At 38.8% G+C, this 13754-nt stretch overlaps 2 protein-coding genes across 3 annotated transcripts in view; one reads left to right on the forward strand and one right to left on the reverse strand.

The window, feature by feature from the left end:
• The window catches only part of COA1 (cytochrome c oxidase assembly factor 1), a 210530-nt gene that overhangs the window by 138719 nt on the left and 58057 nt on the right, over window positions 1-13754 (forward strand). The window lies entirely within an intron of this gene.
• The window catches only part of HECW1 (HECT, C2 and WW domain containing E3 ubiquitin protein ligase 1), a 343912-nt gene continuing 336468 nt past the window's right edge, over window positions 6311-13754 (reverse strand). For both annotated transcript variants that reach the window (XM_074988069.1, XM_074988070.1), the window contains one exon: window positions 6311-6640. In XM_074988069.1, the coding sequence (XP_074844170.1) occupies window positions 6529-6640 (112 nt within the window). In that variant the 3' untranslated portion in view covers window positions 6311-6528. The remainder of the gene's footprint in view (window positions 6641-13754) is intronic.

Consider the following 13754-nt stretch of genomic DNA (forward strand, 5'->3'; position numbering starts at 1 on the left):
AATTTCAAAAAATAATTCAGAATGATAAAGACTAAATGCAAAAAGAATCCACTCCAGACGTAGCTTTGTAGGAAATCCAGAATAAATCTGGAAGGTCATCAGAATTAGCAGGAAAAAGTTAAAGCAGCTTTGATGATTTGTGGACAGACGAGACATAACAGCTTCTGCTGTGAATGAGCTCTACATTACATCCCAACAGAAGAATAATAATCACTCCTCTGGGCCTATAATAAATAAAGTACAGCTACAAATATCAGCAGTGAGCCATGACCTGTGATTTATTAATCATTTTTAGCAAATAACCATAGCCTAGATATCACATTAAGTCACATATGATTTTTAATGATTTGCCATATGTGCAGAGTTATGGCAGTTTGTCAAGGTGCCATGTGAGACATGTGACTTAGTTGTCAAGCCTTTAGGTAGAACAGAAGTGTAGTCTGAAGCCAAATCAATTTAGGTAATGTAGATCATAGAAGGGCTGCCTAGCATGAGACTGGTCTTTATTTTAGGGGTCCAGCAACATGAAGTGATAAGAGTTTTTAAAATATATATGGATAAATACATAAACACACACTCTATTATATGACAATGGTCTGTATGTCCCACTGATTTTAGTAACTACTGTTTCGTCTTACCTTTGTTTATGAAATTAAATTCAAATGAAACATAATAAAAATAGACACAGTCATAAACCCAAGTAACATCACACGTAGAGATGTCTCAGATGGACTCAACCTTTGACCAATGCGAAGATTATTCTACCTCTTCTTGGGGTGTCTCCCAGCAGCCATCTCTGATCAATGGCTTTCTGATCACTCACTTTTTTTGGTGTCAAAACAATTTCTTTCATCATGGCCTGCTGAGCTGTTGAAATAAATCTACCATTTGGAGCCTGTGTTTGCTGCTCCTTCTGTGTGTTATCAGTTATGGAATGCATTCTGACTGTCCTCAAGGAAACAAAAAAACAGTAGTATGGCAGGAGCTTTAGGGCAGTCTCTGTCTAGTTGATATCATCACTTGATCAGTTGTTATTAAGAAATCACACATTGCTATCTAAAATATTGAGTCATGTATACTTAGGAGAGCGACACATTCAGGCATATGCATTTTGTCATCATACTGTCAGCATACTTTCTAACAAATAAAATAAACGTTTGTCCTATCAGGCTGGGGTGGTGCTCTTGCAACATAGGGCCTTACCTCCCTCCCTCCCAACTCTCATTTATGTACTTCTTATTTTGGTTCTGTGCATGTGGAGATCTGAGATAGGTCTGCTCTACTGCAGTGAGATGACTTAAGGTACACAACTCCAGCTGTGTGACTAACATAACTGAAGTCGACATAACATCAGGTGAGGTTAGTGTGTGTCACCTGTAGACACAATCTCCCATCCACATACCTTATTCTTCTCATCAGAGTTGAGTACAGGGATCAACTGGAGAGTCATCTTCAGTCAATTTGGCGTTCTCCACTAGAATCTCTAAACTGGTCTCTGGTGCTTCAATCTCCACTCCATTGGCCCTGGTTGTAGTGCAGAGGTCGCCTGAGATAAGAAACTAGCCCTGGGAGACTGCACAATGCAGGCATAAGTCCAGATTCAATGATGATGTGTGCTTACACAACTGCCCAAGTCAATGGAGCTCCACCAGGTGTGAATTTAGTCCGTTATAATAAAATTCATCTTGCGCAAAAGAAAGCCATTTTTAATAAACAGTACACATGATGCCATAATAAAGTGATTTTATTGACATTCCTGTATAGTGATATGATTGAATAGAAAGCGCAGCCTGAGTATCATGTGACATTGTTCTGTCAATATAAGCAAAATCAGTCCAATAATGAGGACTTTTACTGCCATTGACTGGTATGAAGTCTTTAACAAAACAATAATAGACATTTATTTTAGATAACGTGGGAGCTGCAGGGAATTCGACTAATGGTACAATATTTACTATACCTAGTACCTACTATCCACAGGCATCTGTTTGTTTACTAGCGCAGAGGGACTACATGACTCACTAGGGAGAAAGTAACAATTTTTTGGACCTTGTGATTGCTGGAAAGCCAATCCCAGATTTGTAGTGTATTGCAGTCATTTTTAATAATAAACTCTGAGGTACAGCAATAATAATAATAAAATAAGCACCACACTTGTAAAAAGGTTTGTCAGTCTGCATGTGATTGAAAGTGTTTAATCTTCACTGGGAAGCCCTATGCATATATTGCTATGAAAACAGGTTGAACATTCATGATTTCAACAAAAATTAATCAAAGAATTCTAAAGTGAAAATCATCCTGCTGGAACCTCACCTACATTAGCAGAGTTTATACTGGGGATGAATTTAACCCACAGGTTTATATCTATTGCGCAAGTATGTATTAATAGAAGAAAATAATTCCTTATTTTTTGTTCTCATTGTTCAAAGCTCTCAGCTGACTCCTTCAAATCATGCTCTTTTCTCTACTCCCTACCCCACCTGGTGGGATGATTTCAATCTCCAACTCTTTCCAACTGCTCAGTGTCAAACACTTATTATGATGAAACCTGAAAATACAAAAGAGTCCGGGCTTCAGATTAGGTTGCAAATTCACAATTTGATCACAGTTCATTGAAATTTCATATACAATCGAGCAACTGGGACACAATTATATTTTCTCATCATAAATTTATGACACAGGGTTTCTTTACCAAACTAAACATAGCCTGGCCTTTTAGCTTTTAGTTTTGTGGTGCTTTTGATGCTCAGAAGCTAAAAGGCAGTCTCCAGGGATGCACACATGCATTGGCCTGAAGAAAAGGTTTGTATGAATCTTTGCAAATTGAAACTACTGAATTAATAATGCTCAGATTTAATACCTTCAAACAGTGAATTACAGTTTTACTCCTGCTGGCTCAAAACTTACTCCTGTGAGCAATCCTGCTGAAGTCAATAGGACAAATTGAGAGTAGATGGTGAACAAGTTTTGGCCTCTGTTTCCTCATGCTTTTACTTCAGGTACCTCAGCAGCATTTTAGAACAACAAAACCAAAATAACCCTCTGAGACCTAATCAGCTAGTTGTTTTTCACTCTTTCCAGGATTGTCTTTACAACACTTACCTTCCTGAAGCCTAAAAATCTATCAGTACTGATATCTTTGCCTAATGATAGACCACAATGTTTTAAGGGAATGGGGTGAAGGGAATTGGATGTGTTATGATTGGTCTGTACCTCTTTAATCTTCTTCAGGATAGTCTTCCCTGTGAAAAACCTTTTATTCTTTCCTGGGAAGGACTGAGGAAAAAATGGTTGCCAAGAATAATCCATATTTCTATGATGAATATACAGAACTATGGAGAAAGCAAAATTCTCTCTCCTTTATAGATAAGTAGTGGAATTCAAATTGAAGACCATGGAGAAGAGTTCCACTTGTGTATGTTTTTTAAAAAAGATCAACCAATAGAAATATAGAATGGTTAGAGTGTTTCTGTTGTGAGAGCAAACCATCATAAGAAATAATATCGCAGAGACATCAATGGGCCAAAATTACTTGAAAAGGACTTTGTCTAGGGAAGTGAATTAAAAGGATGGGATCAAATGAAGAGAAAAGTACGGTGTTTACTTTTCCATGGTTTCAATGTTTTGATATGTAGAAGGATTATAAGGACAGACACAAAGAGAATCATTTGGTTTTCCCTGACTATTATTGTTGAGCTAAGAAGATGCAGGGCATTTCCATTCTGATGCCATCAGAATCATCTGAGAAACGAGCATTTTTTGAAATATTTCAATGGTATGTGGTTGCAGGAGTGTTTTTGCCAGAGATTTTGATGGTGGGGTGGGGGAAAAGATGGCCATGCAGTCTATCTTCTTTATCTGGCATACCAAGTTGCTTACTGTGATAATTGCCAAGTATGAGGATGCCTACAGTCTATTTTAGTCCCTAGCATATGCCCTTATCAGAACTTGATCTGAAGAAGGAATTCAGAAGTGAGTTTCCTGTTTCAGTCTGGGGCTAGATGCTGTCTGGGTAAATACAAACATCTTTCATTATGCTACAAAAAATAGTTATTTTTAATAAAATACAGCTCTGAAATATTTTAAAAAATCTAACTATACAGTTATCTAAAGACTGGCATTCCCCCTCCTCCATTTTATATATTAGTGAGTCAGTTCTGATATACAATTTTCTTTGTCCAACCTGGGACCAAACAGCTGGATACTTGTCTTTGCTTGTTTTCTTGTAATGTTGAAGACACCTAGCATTAAATATGATGCATGTTATTTTGTAATGATTCTATTAGGGAGAAAATAGGAATCTTGCATAAAAACATCGCCTTTGGGACCCAATCTATAAGATGCTCCCATTGCATAGGAAGAGCTTGCCAAGCATACTGCAGCATCAGAGTCAGAGCCTTTGTGGTGATTCTGATATAATGCACTCTCACATAATTCACCTTGATGTGAAAGATAAATAAAGAAGCAGATTATATAATGATTGTCAGAGCAAAACTGACACTGTGTTTATATATGAGTGTACAGGGCCAAGCACAAAGGGCCCTAATCCATAGTTAGGGTCCCTAGAGGCTACTGTACTATAAATAAAGTATTCTAAAATGAATACTTTTAAAAAAAAGAAATACCTAATAAAATACTATTAAATGGTCATCAAATATTAGTGAAATAGAATTAATGGAGTTCTTTATAAAAGTCATGTTTTGATTACACCAAATCTAGTATTCCCACTTCAAAGCATGTTACCTGTGACTATTAAGATAAATGCTAACTTCTAAATCAAGAGGAAAAACATTCAAAAATATTAGAAAACACTAACATACAAAATTAACTTAATAGCTAAATATGTTGGTGTGTAAAAATGCATGGAAAGGTTGGGCCTGAGTATGTCCTTTGAAGGGTAGGTTTACAGGAAGATAACGTGCTAAATGTTGAGTTAGTCTTTACACTTAAGTTTTCTGAAGTATAACTAACATAATGAGCATAGTAACAGAGACATATGTGTGTGCTATCTGGAGCTATGGCTCATATCAAGATAGAATTATCCTGTATATTTCACTTATTTTGGTTATGTGTATTCTTTCATACTATAGTGTTCAGAAATAAAGCACCACTTTACATTTTCCCAGTTAAGACAAACACTTTCAATCCACATTTTGTATTGGAAAATGAGGGCAGCAACAGCTAAAAGTAGGAGCCAACTAATGGTGTGGGTTTGATTGTAATGGCTTCAGCAATATCCATCAAAGAAAAGCATGCAACTGTGTGCCTTGCTTTTCCTGGCTTTGGAGCTGTGAGGTGAAGAACACAAAAGTAAAGAATTTGATGCCTCCACTAGGCATTAGAAAAGAACTGGATCTTTGATCAGGCATGTGGGTCACTGAGCTTCACTCCTACAATTGCTTAACCAAAAGAACAATACAATCTCGCTGCAGCTTTAGTAGAACTTTGCCTAAACCCTTCTGTGAACAACCAGTTCTGAGGTTCTGGAGGTTTGTATTTGATAATAAAGGAAAAAAATAAAAACAACCAGAAGTTATCCCTGCCTGATCAGAAATAAATGGCTTCTGATATAGGGGATGGGATTGTCTATACTTCTATTTGAAAGGGAGTGTTTTAAACACCAGATAACAAAGAATCAGTAAACAGAACTCAAATATATTAACAAGAGTAGAACATTCTTCTTAGTCCCCTTTTCTTTGTCATGTACAATATTTAGGCAAGGGATCCTTGTCCTTTATGCTACATGAGACATCCTTCTCAAGTGTGCACAAATTTGTGCTTCTTGTGTGGTAAACATTACAACAGAGATACCTCTCTCAATATGTCTGAAATACAAGTTCTTTCCAGTACTGGCAAGTAACCATCCATAGCAATTGCTGGAATATTTTGCATTGCATAACAGGTTTTTTTGTTTGTTTTTTAAAAATGTCTTGTCTGCACCATATGCATGGGCTGGTTCCAGCTGATGTGGTTGATGTGTATCTTCAGTCCATGTACAAAAATTTCAGTTTTGCTCATAGATATCTCTTTGATGGATGATAGATACAGGAAAAGCAAGGATGGATGAAAGAAATGCTTGACCATCTCCCAGAACTGAATTCATCTGGTAAGAAGTAAGATGAATTGTGGATTTGATTAGAAGACACAGGCATATAGAAGCTCGGAATGGTTGATGAGGTTATTTATTTTTTAATCAATATAGGTGGAAGTAAACATTTATCAACATTTGGTCAAGTGTAACATAACTTGCATTCATATTTTCATTATTATTAATGGAGGTATGTGGAGATATACAGAAACCTTGAAACAGTTGCTTTTCTATTGCATACAGGCTAGCAGTCCATTGGAAACGGAGCATGAAAGCATGAAGGTTAGATCTTAGAGGGAGGCAGATCTTCATGCACAGCTTTTGTCAATCCTGATTTTTGTTTTTTCAAAAATAAAAACATGGAAAACCAAGATCATATGACAGTGGGGAAATCAGGTGACATCTTCAGCCAAGAAAATACCAGAAGTGTCCGAATTCCCTCACTCGAGTCCAAAGGTGCTAGTTTCTTCTACAGCTGTCAACAGCTTTTCATACAGCATAGAATAAGATGGGTAGGGTGGAAGATCCAATCGATTGAAACATGTGTGTGCCCTGCAATGGGAAAATGCATTTTGTAAGTTTCATTTACTTTTGGCAAATATATTAATGAGAAAACACTGCTTATTCTGATAGAAGTTCACTATGTCCTCTAGATGGTTACTCTTTTTTTAAATTAAATAAAGTCTGTGTGATAAAATAAACCCCACTAAAATCCAAAGAGACAGAAGACATTTTAAAAATATACAGACACCATTTCACAATATATTTATACATAGATACTTTCTATTAGCATTTAGTTTGTCTATATGACAGGATATATCCTGCCATGAGGGTAAATCTCAAGTGACCTTACGGAATTAAGGCCTCAGAATTCAGTAGGATTCTTTGCTGCCATTTAGGTTCTTTGTACTGTTTCAGAAATGCAGAGCAGTTATACTTCAAGTATAAGTGGCAAGTTAAGTTTTTTGCTACAGAACCAACAACATGGTTGGATCGTACTGGCAAATTTGGCCCTGTGTGTGAAGTAATGACAGGACTCACAACTGTAGGTGAAGACGGAAAACAAGTAACACTACAAAACCAACTGCTTTGGTTGCCTGAAACCGGAAAGCAGAATGATGTTTCTGTAACTCACTTGTTACAAGGATGAGATTTAAATCTTATTTTTATTTGTATTACTGTAAGGTCTAGGACCCCAAGTCAGAAATGAGAATCTCATTGATTACAATCTATAAGTACTTACATAAGGAATGAATATTTAATAATGGGCTCTACAGTCCAGCGGAGAAAGGCATAACAAGGTCTAATAGCTGGAAATGCAAGCTGAACAAATTCAGACTGGAAATAAGGTAAACATTTTAACTATGACAGTAACTAACCAGTGAAACAATTTATCCAGGTTGTGGTGGAGTCTCCATCACACAGAATTTTAAAATCCAGACTGGATATTTGTATTAAAGATATGCTCTTGGAATTATTTTAGAAGTTCTATACTAGTGCTGTACAGCGTGTCAGAATCTATGTATTGTGCTAGACACTACACAAACGCAAACAACATGCCCCTCTTCCAAAGAATTTACAATCTAGGTTAGTTGATACATTTTGAAATTTTCAGCAAAATAGGGGACACATTTCACCTGAAAAATGTCCCCATTTTTCAAACAATCCTGGTTTTTAAAGCATACTTGAGTCAGGGGAAAGATTTCCATTTAAATGCTCTCTTTGCTAAGTCTTTTAGTGCGCATCTGCATCTTTCGAAAGATGCACTTCCGGAAGATCTTCTTTTGACGGACTGCGTCCACACACAAAACAGCAGATTGAAAGATCAATCTGCTCTTTCAATAGAGTGTCCACACAGCCCCTGCTCTTTCAAAAGAATGGGCCAGGGATTGAAAAATCTGGCACCATGAGGACTGCTTTTTAAAAAGAAAGGGCCCGCAAAGCATCTAAACATGATTTTTTTTAAGGAAGCTTTTGAGAGGCACTCTTCCTGATCTGGGAGATGGAGAGGGCTTCTGGAAGAAGAGCTGCATTCTTTCAATTTTCGATTGAGAGCGTATTTTGTGTGTGGAAGCTTCGCATGTTTGCTTGAAAAAAAGGCTTGATTTTCGGAAAGAACTTGCAAGTGTAGACATGGCCTTACTATTTCCTTTTCTTTCAGTTAACCTTGTGATCAAAAAACCTCAACACCTCTTATGGGAGTAGGAAGAGGCCCCAAAAGCAGGAGGCTAATCTTAAATAACAAAGATTGTCAGTTTGTCATATAAATACAATTTGGCTTTTAGTTTTGAAACACACCAACCTTTCCAAATATCATCAACAGCCTAATTAGTAATGCACCACACTGTGCTTAATCAACACAGCCTCAAAACTATACTAATTCATCATACTATGCTTAATCTGTTTTCAAAGGGAGTGCATATATGTCTCCTTTCCCCACAAAGCCCTAGATATAGCAATGGTTGTTGTTTTTGTCTGGTATTTCATATCCACATCAGGCCAGATCTTCCACACCTGTTAAATGGCAGAGCTGCGCTGAAGCCAATGGAGCTATGGTGACTTAAAAGAAGGTGGCTCATTGATTGGTTAGAATCTATTACCTTGTTTTACTTGCAGCTCTCAGATCTCATCTTTTAATGGATGTTATTTCCTACAAACTGAAGCTGAATAGTCCTCCCTAAAGTAGACACTCTCTTAGCCTCTGCTGTTCATTTGTTAGGTCAAACAAGAGAACAAGGCTGAAGGCAAATTAGTTGGCAGGAGACTTCCAGAGCACACACAGTGACTCATTAAAAGAAATCAGGCAAATGAAACAACCAGAGACTTTGTCTTCATTGCTCTGCAGCATTTCAATCAGGTGAACTTTTACTAGTCTTGCTGAACAAAATATGATAAACTATTCATTCCCCGACAAACCATGCAATAAATGCAGTTTCCTTTGGAAATCAATGGGGAACATGAAGGAGTTGGAGAAATAAATGAACCTTGATAACTTCCTTATTATAATACATCTGACAAGTTAGTGCAGCGTGTGGTGTATGCATTAGAGACAATTAGCCTTTCATCAATATTTGTGTTTCTCAGCCATCCCCACAAAGCCTTACCAATGTGTGTCAACCCTCTTCAGGAAGGCATCTTAGTACTTTTGATCCATTCAGACACTAAACTCTGCTGAGACTAGCAGCTCAAATGCTGATTACCTGCAATGGTTTTTACTTTGATGTGGACTCCTGACTCCCCAAAAGTGCACTGAGCTAACCTCATTTCTCATAGGCCAGTGAACAAGCTTCTGATGTTAATGCCTTTCAGCCAATCTCTATACAGGCCAGATGAAGAACATAGACATAGACCTACTCATTTTCCTGTTACCAGTTCTCTAAAACAAACTCCCTCAAAACTGAAGCTATTATTAACCTTGTGAGGGTCACACATAAAGAGCATTTAGGGACAGAGAAGAATCTTCTTTGTGTTATTCCTTTACTATTTGAATGCAAGGCCTAACGTACTGCGTGTTCTCAGAGCCATACAAGTAGTACTTTGTTGGAAACACAAAGGCTGTTTCATGGGTTGGTACAGAACAAAAGCTTATGTAGAGTAGGGCTGCAGGTAACAGCTGCCTGCCCCAGCTGTGGGCCAGCTGCCCACCCAAGCCCCACACTGTCAGAGCCAGCCGCCCGCCTGCCATCCCGAGTCGCCCGAGCCCGAGGGTTGTGTGATGAGGGAGGAATTGTTGGAAGGAAAGGGGACTTCAAATGTCTGGACATTTATCCATACATAATATATATGCATTCTTACCCAAAAGGATCTGTCATACAAAAAGATCCCCAAACAATAAAATGAAAAAAGGAAACTAAATAACTCCAAGGACAGCAACTATACAGGTTGGATTATTTGTACGTCTACTCCTTTGATGTGCAACATAAAATACATTACCAAAGGACAAAATATGGGATCAAATTCTGTTCTATTACCTCAATGTAATGTAATGTAAAGTGATGTCTATAAAGTCAGACCAATCCAATACTAAGAGGGCCAGCTGTCATTTCCTTTTCTTTGTTGCAAGAGCCAAAGTCTGGGGACAATCTTCATATGCAGGGCCTATGGTGTCAAGGGCCTGATTATGTAATGGAGTGACAAGTTCTGATTTTGGTTCAGGGACAGGATGGCAGAAGGAAGATAAACCTTCCCTGTTCCTTTTTAGTATAGCTGAGAAAGCATTAGTTTTTGCCTCTTACAGCTGAAAGTTGAAACCTTTTCCTTTTCCAGCTGAACCAAAAGGCATTCAACTCAGCACATTGGTTATTTATATTATATGTTATGTGATTCCTAAACACATAGGTCAATTAAGAGGCAGAGATATTTTCTGTAATATCACAGTCTCTTCACTTTGTGCCCAATCCTGCTTGGGGCTGAGCATCTCTTAAGTGGTGCTAAGCAACCTGTATTGCTACTGATTTTACTGTGCTCAGAACATGGCAGGAAAGTTGTAGCATTTTGTAGTATTTGGCCCCTTTTGGAGTGGAAATGTTTTGGAGTGGAAATGTTGCATAAGCAACAATGATTACGTTTTGAGAAAAGGCTTTCTTCGTTCAGTTAAGCTTCTAGCTAGCCCTGTTAACTTGTTGACATTTATGACAACGTGTTCAGCCAATACAAGGACCCAACCTTAAAAAGCAGAGTGTTTAAAACCTTTATGAAACTTACCCCATGCTTTTACAAGAAAACATAAGATAAAGTAATCTAAACCAACTATGACCTAATTATAATATTCTTGTCTTGAAGAAAAACGATCAATTGATAACTTAAAATTCCCCACCCCCACACCCTAGTATGTATTTATAATTCCTGGCAGTGTGTGAGGATCTGAATCTCTAAATCTCTCTTAGTATCTCCACTGATACGTCTCTCAAATGTACGTTAGCGTCTGCACTTACTGCAGCCACAGGAGGGGTTCTTTTGCTGAAGTTAATCCACCTCCCACGCAGGCAGTAGCTAAGTCAATAGAAGAATTTTTCTGTCAGTCTAGCACTGCCTGCACTGGGATTCATGTTTGAATAACCATGTCTCATGGGAGCTAGGAGGGGAGATTTTTCACATTCTTGACAGAAGTAGCTATATCGATGTAAGTTTTCAAGATGGGCTGTCCGTTTGGTATACAGTTAGGTCGTAGATGGCCCCTCCTGCTGCTGCTGCTACTACAATCCTATTTCCAGAAAGCACTACAATGAATGCTATGTATTAATAGCAGTACTACATCAAGTATCATTTCATCTCAGAAATTCACATCACGTGTCTTTGCTGGTAGCACTGCATGTTGTGCCAATTGGTAGGCATTTCCACATCTGTGTTCATTGATAAACAGAACAGGAGCATCCCTAGAGCACACTGCATCCCTAGAGCATAAGAATGATGTGTAAAGGAGAATCACACATCTAAAACGGCTATCAGGAGGAGGAAGACAAAACCGAAGAGGGAGCCCTGGGCTCTTGCAAAATATTTAGAACATTTCTTGATACTTCGTAAAATAGCTGGAAATGTTCAGACCAGACCTAGCCATTAAAACCCAGCAACTCTGCATCCTAAGTTGGAGAAACAAACTGCTTTGGAGGTTTATGCAACCTTTTGCAGATTTCTGTAGCACAAGAAATTCATAACTTTTGGTGGAGTGGGGTCTAATAAGAGACTTGAAAGAACTCAATCCTCAAGTTGGTCCTAAATGCATATTTGAATTCCTAACTGACCTAATGTGATTATTTCTAGAGCACATGGAAAAGGTCCCCCATGCATTAAAAATGGGTGAGAGGAATAAATGCAAATGTGGAGTGGGAGAGGGGATTGTTCAAGGGGGAGTAGGATTTAGTGAGTTACCTAAAATTGGTGCACTTAGTGTGCATTTTTAAACTGTGTCTGGGTGTCTAGAGAATATGGTCAGATGCCTTCCACACTTTAAAAAATATTCATAATTAGGTATCTAAATAAAAAGTTCAAGTAAATGTGGATTTAGGAGAATAATTTTCAGTGTCCAGGTTCTGGCATTTTGGCCGGGTCTTTTATCTAAATTTATGACAGCTATGTGCACTCCATAGCAATTATTAAATTATTATCTACAATTATTAAATAATAAAAGAAGATAACTGGATTTTTTTCGTCCATCAGAAAAGGTTGCTTCACTTTTCTGGATCACAGATCTCAGAAAATCCTAGGGGATTCTATAGCTCTCATCTGGAGAGAAGGTTTCTTCAGTGGAGAGTGAGACTTTGAGTAATCAGTGGACAAACTTAGGGCAGTTAACTTGAATATCTTGAGGCTAGTTGAATTTAGGTCATAAGCACTGCCTAGGTTAAAAAGAAAAGGTAAGCAGAGCAGAAGGAGGCAAACTACATTATTAGCACTTGACAGATCAGCCTTTGGCATTTCTTGCCTACAACTACAAAACCCTCTCCCCTTTGCACACAGTGCTTTAGTGCAGGTGGAGTTCTACAGAAATGCTGCACAAGAGAAGGTTGCTCACCATGTGCAGTAACTGAGATTCTTTGAAATGTGTCCCTCTCTGGGTGCTCTAGCTCAGGTATTGGTTCATCCAGGTGCTGCTAATTGGAGACTTTCAATATCAGAGCCTGGTTAGGGTGCAGCTTGCAGTGCCCTTGATACTTCATCTAGCACTTTCCTATTGTGAACTCTGAAGCAGAGGGGAGGGGAGTGGGTAATGGAGAACCCAGAGGGGGACATCTCAAAGAATCTCAACAACAGCATGAAATGAGCGATCTTCTCTTCTGCTAGTCCTGTCCCTGTAGATATCCACTTCAGGTGACTATAGAACAGTACCCCATGATGGGTTTCAGAATTGTCTATAGAGTTCCGGCTAGTACTGTAAGGACAAGTATTGTTACTGCACGGTAGTTCACAAATCTGTGTTCAAAAGCTGAAGCAGCGGCTTGGCATATTTCTCTGTTCGGAACATTATGTAAGATTGCACTCAAGGTCGAAACTGATCTCACTGAATAAGCTCTGATCCATTGGGTCGTCTATATTTTACTGCTGGTAACATAAATGGATGCAATTTGAGATCCATTTAGATAGACTTTGCTTTGACCTAGCTGCATTTTCACATGTTCAGTGGTGGAAAGAAGGAGTTTTGATGACTTTCAGAATGGTCTTGTTCTGTCAAGGTGGAAAGCTAGTATTCTTATAACAGCAAGGCTACGTCTACACGTGCACGCTACATCGAAATAGCCTATTTCGATGAATAACGTCTACACGTCCTCCAGGGCTGGCAACGTCGATGTTCAACTTCGACGTTGCTCAGCCCAACATCGAAATAGGCGCAGCGAGGGAACGTCTACACGGCAAAGTAGCACACATCGAAATAAGGGAGCCAGGCACAGCTGCAGACAGGGTCACGGGGCGGACTCAACAGCAAGTCGCTCCCTTAAAGGGCCCCTCCCAGACACACTTTCATTAAACAGTGCAAGATACACAGAGCCAACAACTAGTTGCAGACCCTGTATATGCAGCACGGACCCCCAGCTGCAGCAGCAGCAGCCAGAAGCCCTGGGCTAAGGGCTGCTGCCCACGGTGACCACAGAGCCCCGCAAGGGCTGGAGAGAGAGTATCTCTCAACCCCCCAGCTGATGGCCGCCATGGAGGACCCCGCTATTTCGATGTT

This window comes from Carettochelys insculpta, chromosome 2 (genome assembly GCF_033958435.1).
Source record: "Carettochelys insculpta isolate YL-2023 chromosome 2, ASM3395843v1, whole genome shotgun sequence".
In the NCBI taxonomy this organism is placed as follows: domain Eukaryota; kingdom Metazoa; phylum Chordata; order Testudines; family Carettochelyidae; genus Carettochelys; species Carettochelys insculpta.